Genomic DNA, 20,125 nt, shown 5'->3' with positions numbered 1-20,125 from the left:
ATTTGGCAAACCAGGCAAGGCAGTACGTGGTAGTTTTACCTTCAGTCTACTCAGCGACTACGAGCAGAGCTGCACATCGCTTCTTGTCTTCACATATCTATACAAAATACAACCAAATCAGCTTGAAACGCAGGCAACATACATACACCGACATGTTGGAGTCGACATGTTGGAGAATAGTGCATAGACAACAATATTTAGAGACACCCGACACGCCCTTTTCCTGAGTTTTTCAGGAAATGCTGCTTGTTCAGCTTGTGAGCGGCGTGTTTAGATGTTCGGTAGGTGATAGTTGAACTTGCGCAGGTTGTTGTAGTACTTCTTATTGTCCACAGCTGGAAAGATGCCGCTGCTGGTCAGCTGTGGCAAATACTGAATGGAGAAAAAAATAACATAAAAAGTATCAGGGACAATTTTGAGGACAGGGATTTTCTGCAATTTTATACTTTTTTCAGTGGATTATTTGAAAATTAGTCACTTTTTAGGGCAATGCATCTCCATTTATCAGTTTCATACATTCATTAAATTAAATTAATAGTAATTCCCAGCGGTTTAGTTTATTCTATAACACATCTGTGTCCGACTGTTAACCCCTTCAGAAAATAACAACAGGAAATAAGAAATATTTGCAATGTAAACCCCTCTCTTTATGGGTCAGTGTCTGCACAAGTGAAGCTGCACAATTTTGCTTGCAGATTTTATAGATGTCAGATAGTAGGCAACGCTGACTGGAAGCTGCACAATATTTACTGACATTAGCCTTAAATATGGCCGCGTACTGGTGTTTTAAGTTCAGTCTCTTTGTATGGACGGCCACTGACCCCGGGAGGAAGGTGTTTGCGAGGTAAACGCGTCCTCTTGTTGCTGGAGCGCTCCTGCTCTCTGGAGGTCTTCTCGCTCTTTTCTCGCAGGCTGTCGAAGTACGGATGTTGGAGGAGCTGCTCGCAGGTCAGCCGCTCGGACGGGTCCATCCTCAGACAACCCTACACCATCAAAGCCATCAACAAGGGACGGGACACAGTGAAGGTCAGGAAAATCTAGTGTGTCTTTGACCGGCAACTGTCAGGAAGATTTGTGTGAAACAAAACTGGCTAGAAGTTACGGCCAGAATTATGCAAGTAAGTAAACATGATGTGTGAGTGTTTACTCTGGTTATTTGGGAACACACAGCACTTTACACATAGTTTCTGACTTGTTGTCACATGAATGAGTGAAGGTTTTTCAAAATATAAGTCATACTTTTTTTGGTACACACAAATATCTTCAAACAATAAAGAAATGTAGTAAAACGTGCACATTTTACTGAATTAAATCCAAACTTTAATGTGTAAAGTTTGTGTATTTTGTTAGAAATGTATTTAGACATCGTTACCTTCATGAGACTCAGAGCTTGATGTGAGAGATTTGGATATTTCTGCTCCAAAGGTTCCTACAGAAAGAACAAACAAAAAGATTCAGTATGTTTCAGATTTGTTTGGCTAAATCCATTTCACATTTTGTCCTCAACTTCTCATCGTTTAACCTTTGTGTGCTGAGTTAAGGCTGACAAAACTCACTAATTAATACCAAATCACGACACTTGTGTGATGCAGGTAGATGGAGCACATGCAGGTGGAGCGGGTCTCACCATCTCTTGTGGCTCTGGGATGGAAACTCCGCAGAAGAACTGGTTGTTGCTGAAGACCTGCTGATGTCGAGGGATCAGATCTCCTGCAGAGGACGAGAAAGACACAAACGCACAATGTTTAGAAAATCAGACTCTTCTTTTTCCTATCGCTCCTGTGGATGTATTTAAAAATGGTATCATTATTATTTGCCCAAAAGTTATAGATATTGTACAATTTCATCCTGTCGTGCACTTTCATAACCTTCCCAAGAGTTTCATGACGGTGGAAATGTGTTTTTCTTGCTTAATCATGTTTTAGTCTCATATATTTATGATAAAAGTAGTATCCAAAAATACAAAAGCCCTCATCTGTGACTATTAATATCCTCATAAATAATTTAAAAATGGACATATTTAATGTATCTGTCCACTACTTTGAAGCAAACTGATTGATCTCACCGAGAGTCTTTCTGATCAGGTACAGTTGGTCCATGTCGGACTTGCCGGGCCACAGCGGGATCCCCGACAGCAGCTCTGCGAACACGCAGCCGATCGCCCACACGTCCACCGGAGGGCCGTACTGAGTGTCTCCCACCAGCAGCTCGGGGGCCCGGTACCAGCGGGTCGCCACGTAGTCTGTGTAGTAGTCACAAGGACCAGCTGATGGCACAGAAACACACGACATGACTCTCACAGTGAAGTTTAAAGAAAACCTTTTGGCTTAAAACAAAACGATCGAATATTATAACACCTTTACTCAAATAAGTGTCACTATGAGCTGTGAGCAGGTAAAACTCATTATTTCTATTTTTTATTCTAAAAATGCAAATCTTACAGAAAGAAAACCCCTCAGATTAATCTTTGAGGGGTTCAACTGCTCTCTAAATTATACCAACATAAGTTGTTAGGAGTAAAAAAATGGAACTATTTCTGATTTTGTGGTTGGGAAAAGTACCCATTTTAAGACACTGATTAATCCTGCTTTAGCACAAATATATCAGAACTTCCCTTCAGTAAAACCTTTGCAGCCGCTCACCTGAAACACACACCATTTACCGACTGCAGCCTTAAAATACTACAAAGCCAAATCACTGAATGCAACGTGTACAAACAGCAGTGTCCACCAGGTGGCGCTGTCAGATACGTATCAGCTGTTGAAGAAGTGTTAAAACTTACTGAGAATCCTGGCAAAGCCAAAGTCACAGAGTTTGATGACTTGGTGTTTGGTGATGAGGATGTTCTCCGGCTTGACGTCTCGGTGGATGCACTGCAGGAACACAAACGGTCAAATTAAATCACTGTATTCAGCTCGTTGGTGTGTTCGGGTGCTCGTGGTGGCTTGTGAGATGCTGAGAATAAAAAGAGCAGTAAAAAGTAAAAGGAGGGAGACAGACAGTGGTTTCTGGACTCCAGGCCACCCTGATAAATGGGGGCCCTTGTAGCATTTGTTGTGTCTAGGTGATACATTAACTGCTGGTCAGTCAAGGGGAAGGAATTCTTGTTAAAAAAAAGAGCCATAAAGCAGACGGCTTGGTGGGAGCAGGAGGAGGGAGGAGACCGGAGGAATTCAAAAACAAGCTGAAGGGAAGTTTGACAACCGAGAAATACACTGAAGAGACGGACGAGTACGAGTCCCTTACATTTTGTTTGTGACAGAAGTTGACAGCTTGAAGCGTCTGCCAGGTTATACTCTTTACAAGGTGCTCTGGAACACTGTAAGACAAAAAGGTAGATCCAAGAGATCGATATTAATGAACTGATCAACAGACAATAATCGATTTCAGTTTGAGCTTAAAGATTCTAGTTAGTAACTTTGGAGACAGCAGCTTGATGAAAACATCTCGGCACAAGATCCACCGGCTGGGACTTTTCCAACCGAGTAACAACTGATCGTTGTTGATCTCCATGACAACTGTTGATGAAGGCCATAAAGTTTGTCTGAAAGCGCCGCAAAAATCTTCATGTAGTGGAGTTTGTGTGAAGAATTTTCTTTTATCAAACTAAGAATTTAATTTGGTGATTGTTTTAGTTTAGTTAAAGAAAAATGCCAAATATCTGTTGATTCACAAAGATGTTATTTATATTTACAAAGTATTTGTCTTTATAATGAAAACTGGTCACACTAGGTAGGTCATTTTTGAGCTCTAGTTGTGGTTGTCATTGTTTTTGATATTTTGTAATGTAAATTATGAATTAACTGGAATATGTCACGCTTCTTTAATCAGATTGTATATAAAGATGTATACATCTAACATCAGCATGCTAACATACTTGCAGTGCTAACATGCTGATGTTTAGCAGGTATAATGGTTACCATGTTCATCTTAGTTTAGTGTGTTAGCATGCTAACATTTGCTACTCAGCACTAAATAAAGTACAGCTGTGGCTGATGGGAATGTCATTAATGCTAGTTTTGCAGGTATCTTGTCATAAACCAAATTATTGGACAAATCTAGACCTAAACTGCCATCCCTAGAGCAAACAATTTAAATAGCAGCTGTAGAATTAGCTTTGTTTGGGTTTGAGGAATCTGGGACAAAGATTGGATTAATGTAGCTGAAAAGATGAATGTAAATAAAGCAGCAGGGATGGAGAGATAACTCTGTTTTTGGATTATTGGAGAACAAAAATCTATTCCTGTATTGGTCAACTTTACTTTAGCTGTAATCTCTAGTTTTCCTCTGTCCAGCTCTGTTTTTCAGACGGTGAGCAGCTCCAGTGTTCACCCGGATGCTCAACACTGAGGCTTTGTTGGTTCAGGGACCATCATCTATCAGTGTTGCCGTGGAAATGGCTAAATCGAGCCTGGAGACTCCGCCCCTTCTCCCCACTTTGTTTTCTCTTCTTTTGAACCCTCAGTGTCCGGGAGGCTTCAGACCAGGACCAGAGGGGGAAACCAGACAGCGAAAACACTCCGTATAAAATGTGGGCCGAGCCCAGAGAGCCCGGACAGCTCCCCGCCTGCAAAGCATTCTGGGAGAGCATCACTGTAAACATTCCACAGTGAGCAGGTCAGCCTCCTGGGAGACGAGCGTCCTGTCCATCAGAGCTGCACAAAGCACAGTGTACGGCGTGGCATTCATGTAATGTAGAGATAATAGAAAGTACACAGCGCTTTGTTTAATCAAAGGCCCCCTTACTCAGGTTTATCTCAGGGGGACAGAGTTTATGTCAGTACAGTACACTGAGCTGTGTGTTCATTTCATATAATTCAGAATAAAGCCCTTAAATAGATATATACTCTTTTTATTGCATTACTGATTCAAGTTCTTCTAAAGCCTTTACTGCTTGGAATGGGCTTCATTATTTAACTCAACTTTTAGATGTTTATCCAGCGTCATGCTTCAGTTTTATACATTTCTTGCACAGAAAGAGGACTATGGATTTTGTCCATCACTTACACTGAAAGTGTTTTAGGATGGGATCTTTTTTTATGGCCGGTGTGAAGAGGAGGAATGACTGCAGAAAGCAAAAGCTGTTTACAGCAAATTCAAACATGAGCAGATCAGAAAATGGAGAGATGTCTTATTAAAATATAACTGAGTACAAAAACAGGGCGAAATAGGAATAAAGGAATGTCTCTATAATAGGGTTAGGGTTAAATAAAGTAAAGCAAGTAAGTTTCCTTCACATTATTTGTTCCCTCACTTCCACTCCCATGATGATGACAACATCGTGTTACACGCTGTTTATAGTTTGTTTCATTTTGTATTTTGCGTTTCTGCGTGTCCATGTTTGTTTAGAAAGTTCATTCTTGAAGCAGCAGCTGACAAACCACCACGTCCGTCTAGTAGCTGCTCTGGAGCTTTCAGTTGTATCCCACGATCGTCAGCAGACCCACTTTTTAAGAAGTCCTTAAACTTCTCTTGAAAAATCTCCACGACAACTGGACAAACTCCATCTGCTGACAGCGATCATGTGACACAATCAAAAGTTCCAGAAACGGCTACTAAATGGACCTCGTGTTGAGAGATTGTTTTGCCAACTATCTTTCACAAACGTAACCAAAAAAAAAACCTAATTTAAATTAATAAAGTTTTTGGAATATGTGTTTGTCTTGTCGTGAATCAACCGTCTGGATTGTTGCACCATTTATCTCTATTCAAGACGAATTATTGAACTATTTGAAAAATGTTTGGTAATAACATCCAAGTATCGAGCTGCACTCTGTTTACGCACAAACCAAACCTTTAGTTGTTGCATAGTAGCCTGAAAGTGTTGGAACTTGACCATGTTGTTAAGTGACTTTGACTTTGTTATATTGAGGTCTGGAGACACACCCACCCTCTGGGATGGCGGTCCAGCTCGTTGAGGACCGTGTGGTCGCAGTATTCGAACACGAGGTGGAGCTTCCGTTTGCGGCGAAACACCTCGATCAGATTCACCAGGTTGGCGTGTTTCAGTTGCTGCAGAGATACAAAGCATAGAAGAAGACATCTCAGAGACATACAGCACACAGTTAATAAGAATAAAACGGGTAAAGCTGTTTAGAGATCAGTGCCATCTGTGGTTTGCTCTTATCAAACAGACTAAACTGTTAACAGATGGTAATAAACATGCTGTTGCCCTTGACAACCTGTCCCCATCCTGTCCTATTTATGAGCTCCTGAAGTCCAGCAGGCCACTAACACTGCCACCCACCGCATGACTAATTAAACCACCGACGATTGTACCAGCACATCTTTGATAATTATTATTATGCGACATAAAACAAACAGGTTTTGAAGACAAACTTCATTACAACATGAAAAAGAGACAGGATTGTCCTTTTTGTCCTTTTAGGAGACTGTCGTTGATGTTTTTGTTGTTTATTTCCTCGTTGATAAAGTCTCTTTACTCGTCACTTAGTGGTTTAAGGTGAATTCATTGACACAAATATTTGTCTTACGTCCGGAGTCTAAACTGGCATTTTATAGTCAGACTGTTAAAAACACACTTTGACAAACCGGAACAATGATGCTAACCTGGTCATTTCCTGTAATTAAAATTAATTTCAGACATCTCACGCTCTAATTTAAGTCCTTCAGTCTGACCCTGCAGGGGTTTTTCCTTCTTTTGATTACAACCCTCCAAACCTCTTTTTTCACCGCTGAGCAGAAAGACTTTCTCTGTGCAGCGGCTACAGAAGTGCTTCCTCTCTGTCTGCAGAATGAGCTGCATGGAGTCCCTCCTGCTGGCTGCACGACAGAGAAGGACGACTGCGAGTTTCATGGCACTAAAAACAGCATCTGCATCTTTTCCTCTTTTCCATCATGGGATTTTGTTTGACTGTGTTTTCAGGTTGGATTTTAAAAGTCGTAGTGAATAAAAATGAGAGCAGATCAAACTCTGATCACCACAAAGAAGTGAATACTTTCTACCATCTATATCATGAATAGAAGAGAGTAAAGTCTATTTTACTTGCAAAGCTGTGGTTAAAAGGTTAAAGGTTAGCTTCTTTAATTTATACAGACATAATGTGATTCAATATAATAACTAATATTTGTGATACGGTTCATATATGGACTAGTTGTTTGCATGAATTTGAAGTATCATAAGAAACTGGATGGAAGTCAGGAAAATAAATTACAAGCTAGTAATGATAAAGATATCAAAACTTACATTTAAAACTTAATTTTTGTGTTGTGAGTTTTTATCTCAGAATATTTACTTACTCTCATAATCTTACTCTCAAAAGTTTGACTTTTTCTGAAGTCATTTTGACTTAACAAGCCAAATTATGACTTAATATCTCCTAATTCTGACATTTTCTCTGATAATTCTGACTTAATAAGCCTCAGAAGATCTCAGAATTTCGACTCACTAAATCAAACTTTTGACTTTTGACTTGACATTTGACCCAAACGTTTCCTGGCAGAAATGAGCTTCCACAGACTGGTAAACCTGGATTGCTGAAATATAGAGTTAGAATAAGATATGAAAGATAATAATGTGTCGTTACCTTGAGCATCCTGATCTCCCTCAGTGCGATCTTTTTGATGATGGGGTCGTCCTCTGACTCCACGAACTTCTTGATGGCGACGATCTGCCCCGTGTCTTTGTTTCTGCACTTGAAGACGACGCCGTAGGAGCCCTCCCCGATCTTTCCGATCTTCTCGTACTTCTCCATCCTCAGGCTGGACCAGCAGACATCCGGAGGTAAAGAAAAAGACAAAAACAACACTTTTCCAGGAGGCTGCAGCCTGTAAGAGGAGACACAGGAGGAGTTCTCAGCAGGGAAGCAGAGGAGAGGAGGGAGGGTTTAATTTAACCACCTGGTGCTTTCGTGAACAGTTCACTCGATCAAAGCTGGACTAAATTCACAGTAAAGATCACGTGACATAAGGATCTTTCCTGGAAAAGATACAGTAGTACTTTTCTAAAAACATAAAATAGATTTGGGTTTCATGTTAGAATATGAGAAGTTTTGACTGAACTCTGCATCACGGATTATTATGAAAAACAGAGCTGAGAAACATGTCATGAATAATTATCTGAATGCAGTGGTGGAACGTAACAAAGTACATTTACTCAGGTACTGTACTTGCGTAGAATATTGAGGTACTTGTACATCACTTGAGTACAGACTTCTACTAAACTACCTCTCAGAGGCAAATATTGTTCTTTTTACTCCGCTAGATTTATTTGATAATTTAAGTTACTTTGCAGATTCAGATTATTAATGCAAAATACACACTAACTCATCGATTATGAAGTATTATTATGTATTAAGATACCCAGCAGTGCGTGAAGAGATTAAAGTGAGCTCCACCTTCACCAGCTGTAACATTTAAATATAATAATATAATCTATATTATTCTGAAATGAGCCATTCTGCAAGATGAGTACTTTTACTTTTGGTACTGTAAGTATATTTTGATGCTAATACTATTGTACTTTTAGTTGATTTTAAATGCAGAGCTTTTACTTGTACACAGAGTATTTTTACACTGTGGTATTACTACCTTCACCTCTGACTGAATATACAGCACACATTAAAGAATTTACATGCATCTTCTAATTAAACAAAACTATGAAATAAGCTCAGACTGTGCCCAAAATGTTAGAATAAGCTCTGAAACTGCCTCCAAAAGACAGATTTAATTGCTTGGAGGCAACATTACACCTGTATCCCAACAGTTAGATTGCGTAACGAAAACATTTGCAATGCAAAGTATATTAGGTCATTTCCCTGAGGAGATACGGAGCGAAAACAAATGACGGTGAGAGGGGGAACAGCCAGGGGAGCAAAATCAAAGTGCTGCACTTCTAATAAACAGGCGGACGCGGAAACATTATATGATAACAAGGATGAATGAACTCAGGCTGCATGTTTTTAAGTAAACATGGAGCCTTTTTATGTGATGAAAAAAACAGTACAACTAAAATCCTGAAGTCTGAGCAAAGTTGCCTCATGAAACCAGCTGATTATAAAAGTAGACACGTTTCGATATTTTCCATCAGACATATTTCAGTGAAAAAACAACAACAACAAAAACAAACAAAAAAAAAACCCCACTTCCTGTTCGTCAAAAATGTAAATGTTCAAACTTACCTTTGAGTGAAAATGTCGGCAGATGTCCGTCAGTCAGAAACTCAGAGTCGGAGAAGAGCAGCGGCTTCTGTCACACAGACGAGCTGCACGATCTCAGCTCTATTGGGCTGCAGCAGCAGGAGACAAGACGCAGCGTAACAGCGTCAAGGCGGAGAGAGTAAAACCGGACGTCCGGTCGAGCCTTTCAAAATAATAGCAGTATTCTTAAGCGTTATCCGCTTTAGTGCCGTGTTTTCTGGGTGATTAGCTGACTACACAATGGACCCATACACTGCAAACCAAGTTCATTTTCTATCAGATGTTTCTGTTGTTCTGCAGTGGTGGAAGAAGTACTATCATATTTTACTTATGTTAAAGTAGCAGTACGACAGTGTAGAAATACTCTGTTACAAGTAAAAGTCCTGCATTCAACTTTTTTTCTCAAGTACAAGATGATCAGCATCAAAATATACTTAAAGTACCAAAAGTACACGCAGAATGGCCCCTTTTAGAATAGTGTATATTATATTACTGGGTTAAAATTGGTGATGCATACATTTGTACATGACTTTAATGTTGCTGCAGGTGGTGCTCATTTTGATTACATAGTATACTGCTGGGTAAAATGGGTAATGGGTAAAATTTCTGATCCTGGTAACTGTGTGGAGTTAACTATCAAATGTGATACTGAACTTTACTTGACAGACGCACAAACATCGTTAAGTGTAGGTTTTTTCCCCTCTTACTTTTTCCCCACTTCTAAAGTTTAAATTCACGTTTTCACTATTGTATTCTGTGCACACCTGTAGCAGCTGTTGTCACCGGTTTTGGGATCTTAAAATGGTTCACACACACTAATAGAGTCAGGGTTTTATGCTTTCAGTACTTTGTCAAGATAACAAATGAGGTAACTGCCTGTTAAAGAACAGTGTTAAAATGCATTATCTTGTAATAGTAAACAATAAAACTTAGAATTCAGATGCAGAGACCAAAACAGAGGAAAAGAGGCAATACAAAGGAAGTAATCAAAACAAAAACTTAGTGTACATTTACCTCCTTTAACCTTTTGATCATCTATTTTTGTGAATCAGCTGATGCACCTAGAGAGCAAAACAGGATTGTTGTTTGTTTTTATTTTGAAGGGGAAATCATCAGACTTCCGGCACTATCCACAGACTTGTCACTTCAGTTCATTGACATATCTCTCCCTTTGCCACCCGTTCCCATAGGAACATGACTCCACCTTCACCTCCATAAAATAAAAGAAGCAGACTCCTGTGAGGTTTTTGTAGATTTTCACACCTGACAGACAGACAGACAGAGATGAGTTTAAAAATAGAGACAGGTAAACTACAGCCTCCTCCAGTCAGTGAATATCACCCACTCAGGTCTCACACGGAGACCAATTAGAGCAGGTTGGTGAAGTCAGAGGAATGGCAGACTAAAGAGGGAATTAATGGAAACAAATACTCACTCGTCCCCCCCCCATTCCTCCCATCAGAGACTCATCATCAGCTCTGTTACATCAATCCCATCTCACAACACAAAAGTAAAACAGAGTCCATTCATGTGATCTTGTTAACAGCTTTTTTTTTTTATTACAAAAACAGCATACATTAAACATTTTGCGAAGGGAATGCCAAGACGTTAACGAAACCTAGCATTGTCCCTCATTTTGTCATTTTATTTTAAATAAAAAAATGTACAAAAGTGCTTACATGGTGCAAATAATGAGAAGTAAAAGGTCTATAAAAGAGGAAGGTAAAGAGAAAAAAAAAAAAAGTACATTATATCCAACTTCTAAAAATGCAGCAGAGCAGGAGAGATGCGACTATATTACATAGCAGTAAAAATAACCCAAAGCTGCTCAGGAACTGTTCACTAGGTAGTTAATCCTCACACAGCAGGACTGCACTGTCACTGTCTGTTAACACGGTCTGTAAATCAAACATACCCTATTACTTAACATGAGGTTAATAAATATTGCTTAAATAACCCACAGTGCTGGTGGGTCTCTGTTTAAACTGATCTATTAGTTTGACTACAGAGCTTGTAAAATCTCCTCTCAAGCCTAACAACGTTTGCCACTGGCAGTGATTATGAGTGACGTTACAGACAATAACACAATAAATCTCCCATTGTTTGCTAATACAATCACAAATTCATGTGAATTTTAATGGCACTTTTGTCAATAATACCTCTAGATAACTTGTAACTCAGTCCGCAGCACAGAAAAGTGAGAAAAATGCTAAGTAACAATGTTCATTTGAGCTTTTATTGTTTCTCCTTCTGCTCGAAACAGTTTCCTCGTCGTTTGTGATGAGCGGAGCTACAGTGAACTTGTTGCTGGTGTAAGGCTACTCATGGATCCAGAATGAAGAGGCTCCCCTTTTACTGACCTGTCGCTCCCGTGATCAGTAACAAAAACTGTTTTAAACCAGACGTTTCTCTTGACGCACAGCCTTTGGTGAAAGTCCAGAGTTTTCTCCCAAAACTGTTCTCTAAAAAAAACGATCAGCTGTCTGGAGGAGGCTCAGTAACTGTTCTCATGACCTGCTAAAATGTAGAGGTTGCTGAGGGCCGTGGGGTTGTCTGTGGGTCGGCTCTCCAAAACCACCACCCTGCAGAAGAAACACAGACACAACAGAATATGTATGTAAAACCAAAGCTGTAACCAAAACTTTAATGACACTCCGGCAACTCAAGAACTGAATTCAGCCACAAACATGGAAGCTGAAGGGTTTCATCATTTGCTATAATCGCATGTACATTAAGGAATATTTCAACATTTTTGGGAAACATTTTTACTTTCTTGCTGAGAGTTAGATGAGAAGACTGATACCACTCGTGTCTGTGTGGTGGACGTATGGCACGAGAGCCAGAAGCTGTTAGCTTAGCTTGGCATAAAGACAGGGGGAAACAGCGAGCCTGGCTCTGTTCAAAGGTAACAAAATGCACCTACCAACACCTGTAAAGCTCAATAATTAACACATTATATATATATATAGATTGTTTGTTTAATCTGTACACAATCAGCAATTTAAAATCACAACTTGTTTGTACATCTTAAACAGATACAACGAGATGTAACATAGTTTCATACAATATCAAAGTGCATTTCCAAAATGTCAAACTATTTCTTTAACACTGACTGTTTTCAAACCATATCATAAATTTTTAGATGGGTGAATGCTTCTTCTCTACCAGGTAGTCAGCACGTTTCGTCAGCGTTATTTTTCGGTCAGTCATATCCTAACTTTGTATGTAAATGAATGGAAAACAATGGCTGCCTGGAAAGTAGAAATCAGTGGACAGATTTCCAAATAAAACAACAAATCTCCAGGAATGACAGATGTTGAGAAAATGTTAGAAAATACTGAGTTTAGGGTACTGACGTCTGTCACCAACAGAAATCTGGAAATGTACTTATGTTTAGTAAGTAGAGTAAGAAATGCTGCTAATTTAACTGCATGACGAAGCTCCAAGCATCATGTTAATGGTATGGATCTACTCAGAGGGCAGCGGACTGATCCAGCTGTCACAGTCAGATCAGGACGGCAGAGCGTGCATCTTCAGATGCCACTCGTCCCGTGGCGGTGACAGGTGAGCAGGGAAGCTACAGTCCATACTGTCCGTTCCATCAGATGAAATTACAGAGGCATGGAGAGACACTCAAACCAGGCTGGCAGTGCCCGGGCGGCGGTGAATAAAACATGGGGGGCTGGGCAGAGAGAGAGGCCTCACTCTGTGCCACAAGCAGGGCGGCTTCAGTAGTCTTTACTGATGGAGCTGCACTGCTGGGAGAGCCTCACTGAGCATGCTCTGTGTGTGTCTGTGTGTGTCTGTGTGTGTGTGTGTGTGTGTGTGTGTGTGTGTGTGTGTGTGTGTGTGTGTGTGTGACATGGGGAGCTCAATCACATCCTGCTGTGTCGGCAGCTGAAACCAACCATCATGACATCAGAGCTGAAAATTAATCTCCAACTATTTTGATGGTCGATAAATCGTTAGTCATTCTGTCACGCAAACTGCCAAAAATTGTGTAGTTTCAGTTTCTCAAATGTGAGGATTGACTGTTTTATATAATTCTAAATTATTGTGGAAGTAACTTTCTAAGCAAAAGGGGTCTTACACATCTGCTGCTTTTCTTCATCTCATGTGATGTAAACGGATTAACTTTGAAGACATATGATGACATCTCCTTGGACTATATAAAGGAAATTATAATCATTTTCTGACGATTCATAGACAAAATCATTATTGGATGAATCTAAAACATAAATAACGAAAATAATCGTTAGTAACTGCTCAAGATATTTAACCAGCAGAAATGCCAAATGCTGTCTGGTTTCAGCTTCTCGAATGTGACGATTTGCTGCTTTCATTTTATTCTATCTGGAAGACCTTTAAGTTTTGGACTACCGGTCTGACAAAACAAGCCATTGTAAGAGATCACATTGGGCTCTCACGAACTTATGACGGGCCTTTCTCACTAGCTTTTGACATTTCATAGATAAACAATGACATAAACGTATCATATACATGAACGATTCATTGATGTATAAAGAAAATAAAGTTATCCACAACAAAAATAATAATCCCTTAAAGCACAACTTTGTCATGTTGCAAGGAGGCTCAAGCAGCGACACGTTGGAGGTTGGTGACTGTTACTGAGGCGTCTAACATTTTGCTTGGCCTTCATGTGTCAGAGCTACTGAAGCAACAAGCATGAAACAGAGAGTGAGAGTGAGAGAGTGAGAGGGCATTTAAGGATAAAGTCAGGGGTGCATTCAGGGACAGTAGGGTTTAGAGTAATCAGAAAGGAAAATCTAAGATCAGAAACAGATGAAGAGAATTAGCTTGAGTTAAGATGAAAATGGCGTGAGGAGAGGAAACATGGCCGGCTGCAGGTCAGGTCGAGACAGAGACAACACAGCAGGTGAGCAGGTTGTTTGGAGGTTTCCAGGTAATAGGACCTGAGGGAGGACGGCCATAATCACGAGTTCCTGGTATTATGTAGGTCAGGGGGCTGATAAATTATACCAACTGTTGTACTGAGGAAAAGACCCTATTTGTAATCCTGTTTGTTTCATATAATGTGACGTGCGTTTTAGATCTTTGTGGTACGTGCTCCTCCACTTGCTGCGTCTGAGCACTCATCTGCACTGACGTAGCTAAAGATGGAAATATCTCTGTACCAACCTGTCTGATCCGAGGAGGCGGAAGACTCTGCTTGGATCACAAATCTCCTGGGTCACCTGGAAATGGAAAAAACACAACTGACAACTGGTTTTTGAAACGCATGAATATCAGTTTCACCAGAGCACCTTCAGCTCCACAAGGACACACACATAAATCTGTAGCATGGTGGGGGGGGGGGGGGGGGGGGGGGGGGGGGGGGGGGCTCCTGTCTTCAGCTGGCAACTGCACGTCAAACAACAACCGATCTGGCAGAAATTCTGATTCTAAAATTAGTTATGGCGACCAATTCAGGACTAAAATCGGGCCGAGACCGCACAGTGTTAGAGCAAGCATTAGAGTGATATACTACCAACTAGGCTGTATACAGGAGGGAAATAAACATTTGCAATTAGGTCTGTTAATACATATTTCCGGTGTACATATTTAAGAGACTGAAGTAAAAAAAACCAAAAAAAAACCTATCTGTTTAAATGATCATAATTGAGATGATAGGACTGCTGTGTTTACGAACATTAGTGATATAAACTTTAATAGCATCACAAAACCTTATTATTATTATTATTATTTGGCAGCTGTTTAGTGTTAGTTTGTGTATTGAAGGACGTGTCAATCAATTTCAGAGTCAGAAAGTTCCCGTCCTGTGTTTTGAATTTTGGTGGAAGGGCGACCGTTTAAATTTGGGTCACTTATTGTGCCTTAAACAACAAGATGTCTCTGCGTCTTTTAACAGCAGACTGCAGGTAACTGAGTGCTGTCTCTAGGGACTCGGTGTTACTGTGTACAATCCTGGAGCTTACCTGTTCTAGTCCCAAGATGTAGCCCGACACTTTGCAGTGTAAAAGACAAGGGCCCCTTCAAAGCACACTCTCACGTGTTGACATGTCATGAAAACTTGTCGACAGATGTGAGATAGTCGGCGTGTGACACCTGCTAGGTGTAAGTCCTTGGCCTTGGGAGAGATCTGATCTGTTTAAGTCTAAACGAGAACAAGGTCTCGGGTGTTCAGAGAAGCACCCACCGAAGCAAGCACGGATCAATAGGCTCGCCCCCCTTGAATGCCTTCGCTTTTGAGAGGAATCATAACGAGACAACGGCTGAATTATTTAGCGCTGCTCCCTGTTGTGTGACGGGTTTCGTTTATGATTGAGCATGAATTTTGCATGGCCGCTGACATTTCAAAAATCCTTGCTATGGGAGAACTGTCAAGCTGGGCTGGGCACAGACTCGACAGGACCACGTCTGACACGGCGGGCTTTCAAAAGGGTGGCCCCTGTCGCCGTATCACTTTTCATAAAAACAGAATGCTTCACCTCCCTGCGATCTCTTGAACTTTTATTCTTCTGCTGGTCAGGTTAACATGGAATCCCTCCATGAAAGGTGGACAAATTCATTACCTCGGCCCGACACAAAGACACCTTGTCCGGCTCCACCTGAGGTCTAATCTCCGGGGATCACCTACAGCGTGTAGCCACACATATAAACGGCCAGCACTCAGGGTCTTTGTTGACAAGGTGTTTGTCCACGTGCAGAACAAAAAAGCCTGTATTCAAGGGAGTTTCTACTCTGTAGTCAATGGGAACCCATGAAAACTGAAACTGATATTTTGTTATCAATATTGACTTTAAAGTAGCAAACAGCTTTAACATGTTGAATTAGTTTAATGGAAAGTTTTCTGAGTCGACTGGCGTCTTTACTTGAGCGTCATCTCTTTGTAAAGACTGAAAATTGTACAAGCTTAGAAGTGAGGATAATATATATATAATAATATAATAAATATATTTCAATATAACAACCAGAATGAGCTTTGCTGTTCTAAGGTACCACCCAGCTGTCGTGGTCATGGGATATTTTACCTCATTAGACTTGAAGCTCTTTCCCTGCATGCCGTGTTTCCAGAAGGCCAGGACGCTGTCCTGAAGGCACACTGTCAGAGGAGAAAGGTAAGAGGCCGTGTGTCAGTGCACAACTGGCGAGGCAGCCACTGAAACACTGCCAACTTGATTAAGAGGAACAATGCAATTCAGTTTGAGTTTACAAAAAGCTTTTTCTGTACACCTGTCAGCTTGTTGGATTTATATTTTAAGACTTCTCTTAAAAAGGTAAGGGATTAAAGGTCTCACACAGAATTATATATACCTCTATTTCTTTATCGATTATCGTTAAGTCCATGTCTAAAAGCTTACCAACAGTTCCGATGCAGAAGTCAAAGCTGAGCTCAGATGCCAGCTTCTTGTTGGACTTCAGTCTTCCCTGGAGATTAACAATCTTCAAATTTTCTGGGGAGAAAATAAAAGGCTGACGTAAGAATGACGTGGCAGAACATAGATATTTACATCTGGACTGTACAAAAGCAGTTTGTACTTACGGTCCAAACACACCAACACTGTGTCTCTCTCTAGCTGGGTGACATGTATTGCATCCACCTGCTGATTAGCTGTGGGAAAGAAAGGTACAACAGTAACAATCCCGGCACGGTAACATGTACAACGTGAGGCTGCATTGCATCTGTGGAGGCCACAGTCAACAGAGAAATTGGCTGTCTTACTTGCTCCCATCTCTGTGAACCAGGAGGAGCAGGAGTTGAGGTTGATGGTCTCAAAGCGGACCACCTGGCCCGGCTCTGTGCCCTGGCTGATGGCCACACACACCAGAGGATACTCCTGCTCTGGGACCACCAGCATCTCAAACACCTTCAGTGGGCTGGGAAGAGGGAAGTCAAAGTGCTGCGGCAGGAAGAGAGAGAGAGAGGGGGGGGGGGTCAGCGGTGTTTTGATGTTTAATGACGCTTTATTTTGTGGCGTAAAAACCAGTGACACTTTGCTACAGGTGCAGTTTTACGCTCATAAAGAATATGCTCAGGGGCAATGGACATTTCTAGTTTATTCAGGTTATCTTGATCCTTCTTTAATTGCAAAGCTAAGTCTAAAAATGTAACTACAGATGGGCTACTGAAAGAAATAATATATAGTACAACCTTAAAAACATGTAGTCTTACTAGGGAAAATTATGGAGGAACAGTTTATGTTGATAGCTAACTGACCTTGATGAGCATAAACCTCTGCATGGGCTCATACCACTGCAACAGGACAATCCCAGACTGCAGCGCCCCACACAAGTACTTGTGGCCTGTATACGGGTTTCTCACTGTGAAATAGAAAAGACAAGTCAAGAAGTGTAGCTAGGCTGAGCTATATAGGTCTTTTATAATTACAGGACAAAAACATTGCAGCAAAGTAAAGGGAGACATGCCTAGTATGGGGATGTTCCTCATGTATTGACACATTTCAATATGATGGAAGGGCGAGTACATAAAAAAAAAAAAAAAGAGTGGTTGGGAGGGAAAGGCCACTCACCAATGCAGCACTTGTGACAGCCCTTTGTGTCAGGGATCTTAGTTGTCAAGGCAAACCTCCTGAGGACAGAAAACAGTCAAGTCGTTGTGACCACAGTCTTAAAAGAGCTGATGACGTCTAGAAAGAGGGAAGTCGGCCAGTGGTTCTTTTTTTCTACTACCGCAGTTGTTTATCTTGACGGTCGACAGTGAAGCGCAACAATGAAAAGACCGCACAGCATGAAGTAAAGTGACAAGAGTGTTGTTGAAAATTTTGTTTAGAGAACGTTACATATACTGAAAACCCCAGGCTTGTTGGTCTCACCTGGGTAAAATTTTGTCTGGGAAACGGTGAGTCTGGAACTGCGCAGCTAGGCCGGGCTTCTTTAGCTGCTCAAACAGCCCGATGAGATTGTGGGAGTACAGCTGGAAGGTTTTCCCTACAGCAGAATGCAGCATATTCAATCATCAGCGTAAAAACAATAAGCAGCGTAGAATTAATCAAAGCCGGGAGTTAAAATATGTTTATCTTAAATATGACAGACAAGAACCGAGCAAACTTTTCACATTCTAAATTATTTTAAACATAATTTCAGATTTTCTTTAACAAATTCTGGATCCCATGAAGCAGCTTTCACACGTAGAAAGGTTAGATGTGAACAGGGGTAAAAACAGAAGTGTGACGATGATGTGAAGCATGATTACCTTCTGATGAAGCCAGTTAGTAGAATATCAAATCAAGCCAGGCGAGAGGAGGATGGACAGTGTCCAAGGGAAGAGGAGAAGAGAAAAGAGGTTAAGTATACCAAGGGGCAAACTGGTGAAGGTAAAACCGAAAGTAGACCTCGCACTTTGTAATCCCATCCTCAACTGTTAAACCGAGAAAAGTCTTCGGCGTCTAGGACGGCCAAACAAAGACAGTTTGGTTTCAAATGATAATGATTTGAATTTTCTGACAACAAATAGCATGTCAGTTTTAATATATGAAAGAAACTTCACTTGCTTTTGCAGCTAGTATGCATTGTAACCTACAAAGATCAATATATCAGACTGGTTCTTCAGCAGGCTGTAAAGCCAGATGTGTCACTCATGAGTCACTGTGCTACAAGGACACAGGCTCTCTGATGGCAAACAAAAGAAACAGTTATTTTAGAGCTGCAGATATGGAGTGACTGTCTTGCCCTCAGGCAGCCAGATAACACAGGACAAAGAAGCAGCAGGTTATGACAGTGGACAGTGAAGCAGAAGGCCGTGAGAAGTCCGTCACTCACCAGATAAAGACATCAGGTTGTTGTTGATAACGTACAGCCATGTACACTTCCTCGGGAACAGCTAAAAAGGGAATTAAATAAAGTCGGGACAATCACCATGTCGTAACAGCAATTGCCCAATCGTAGTTTAGCAACTGTATGTAGTATCAGTCCAGGCACTTTGCATGTGGCTGCAGTAAGAGCAGTTTTTTTTCATGCCTTTCACAAGATGAAATGTATAAAGAATCGCTTTACCAGTGAGTTTGTCTGCTCTAACACAAGCTGAATGTCCTGCGAACTAGCTTACTACCTACAGTGGTAACCGAGCGTTGTTGATGTACATGATTACATGTCTTTTACATGAATCATCAACTGGTGATCCTGCTGACTTTTTGCCTCGGACATGTACCTTTAGCCTTTTAGCACGATATAAGTAACGTTAGCCATCAAGTGCACATCTAAGATCCTTTTCACCAGATTCTTTTAAAACCAATCAGCTGGAAACATTATAGTCAGCCAGTGACAGCATTTTCAACCAACTCACAGAGCTAACATTAGCTTAATTAGCTAGCTAGCAACACAGCAAACAAAATCTGCCATCGACAGATCATCTGGCAAAATCGATGGTCGTTGGCTAGAAATAAGAAGTCTGCTTTTGTCAACCTCAGTCTGAAAACAAGGACCCATTATTTCAAAAATTACTAAAAAATGTGTGAATTGCAGAAGGAAAGGATCGCTTGACGGTGTAGCAACAGTAACTATGGCGGGCGGGGCTTAGCAAACAAACTAAGTAATTTGTTTAACAAATACTGGTTCTAATAATTGTTTAGATTTAATTTAGCTGTTGTTACCTGCTCCATTGTGGCTTCATGCAGCTCATTAAGATTCAGCGTATAGATGCCATCCTCCGTCCCAAAGATTAGGTACTGATCTAGAAGAAAAAAGAAAAAAAAATTACGCACTGGCTTTAATAAAACATGTCAATTCTGTGTGTTTGTGTGCGGAGCTTGTTTCATGAAGCTGTACCTTTGGTGTCTGGATGAATCCATGATGTGGCACAGTTGATCTTCAGTGGACAGCCATCAAACACTTTAGAGAAACAGGCTCCCATCTGAAATGAAAAGCAACATGGCTCAGAACAGGCAGCCTCTGGCTCACTGAAGCGCTGAAATGTCAGCCAGGGTTTAATGAGCTGGAGCTGGAGCTGAGCTGAGCAGAAGCAACCA

General features: G+C 40.9%; 2 protein-coding genes across 3 annotated transcripts in view; both read right to left on the bottom strand.

Moving 5' to 3' along the window:
- Positions 1-270: 270 nt before the first annotated feature.
- On the bottom strand, positions 271-7,718 carry cdkl1 (cyclin dependent kinase like 1 (CDC2 related kinase)). Of its 2 annotated transcripts, XM_070920071.1 has the most exons (9): positions 7,548-7,718; positions 5,891-6,012; positions 3,247-3,319; positions 2,783-2,873; positions 2,066-2,266; positions 1,628-1,710; positions 1,373-1,429; positions 822-983; positions 271-372 (listed from the first exon to the last, which is right to left on the bottom strand). In XM_070920071.1, exons 1-9 carry the CDS (start codon positions 7,713-7,715, stop codon positions 271-273), a joined length of 1,059 nt encoding a protein of 352 aa, XP_070776172.1. In that variant the 5' UTR covers positions 7,716-7,718. The 2 variants fall into 2 exon arrangements, with proteins under 2 accessions (XP_070776172.1, XP_070776171.1); XM_070920070.1 differs by lacking the exon at positions 822-983 and having other exon boundaries at positions 271-378; positions 7,548-7,715.
- A 2,965-nt stretch (positions 7,719-10,683) lies between these two features.
- map4k5 (mitogen-activated protein kinase kinase kinase kinase 5) overlaps positions 10,684-20,125 on the bottom strand; it is a 28,933-nt gene continuing 19,491 nt past the window's right edge. The window contains exons 22-34 of the mRNA XM_070921005.1: positions 19,926-20,010; positions 19,751-19,830; positions 18,921-18,981; positions 18,355-18,357; positions 17,975-18,089; positions 17,672-17,730; positions 17,359-17,462; positions 16,864-17,041; positions 16,684-16,752; positions 16,502-16,594; positions 16,172-16,242; positions 14,319-14,374; positions 10,684-11,740 (exon numbers count right to left, since the gene is read on the bottom strand). Of these exons, the coding sequence (XP_070777106.1) occupies positions 11,653-11,740; positions 14,319-14,374; positions 16,172-16,242; positions 16,502-16,594; positions 16,684-16,752; positions 16,864-17,041; positions 17,359-17,462; positions 17,672-17,730; positions 17,975-18,089; positions 18,355-18,357; positions 18,921-18,981; positions 19,751-19,830; positions 19,926-20,010 (1,062 nt within the window). The 3' untranslated portion in view covers positions 10,684-11,652. The remainder of the gene's footprint in view (positions 11,741-14,318; positions 14,375-16,171; positions 16,243-16,501; positions 16,595-16,683; positions 16,753-16,863; positions 17,042-17,358; positions 17,463-17,671; positions 17,731-17,974; positions 18,090-18,354; positions 18,358-18,920; positions 18,982-19,750; positions 19,831-19,925; positions 20,011-20,125) is intronic.

This window comes from Enoplosus armatus, chromosome 15 (genome assembly GCF_043641665.1).
Source record: "Enoplosus armatus isolate fEnoArm2 chromosome 15, fEnoArm2.hap1, whole genome shotgun sequence".
Classification (NCBI taxonomy): domain Eukaryota; kingdom Metazoa; phylum Chordata; class Actinopteri; order Centrarchiformes; family Enoplosidae; genus Enoplosus; species Enoplosus armatus.
Note: the sequence above shows the minus strand (reverse complement) of the source record. Positions and strands in the feature narration are given on the sequence as shown.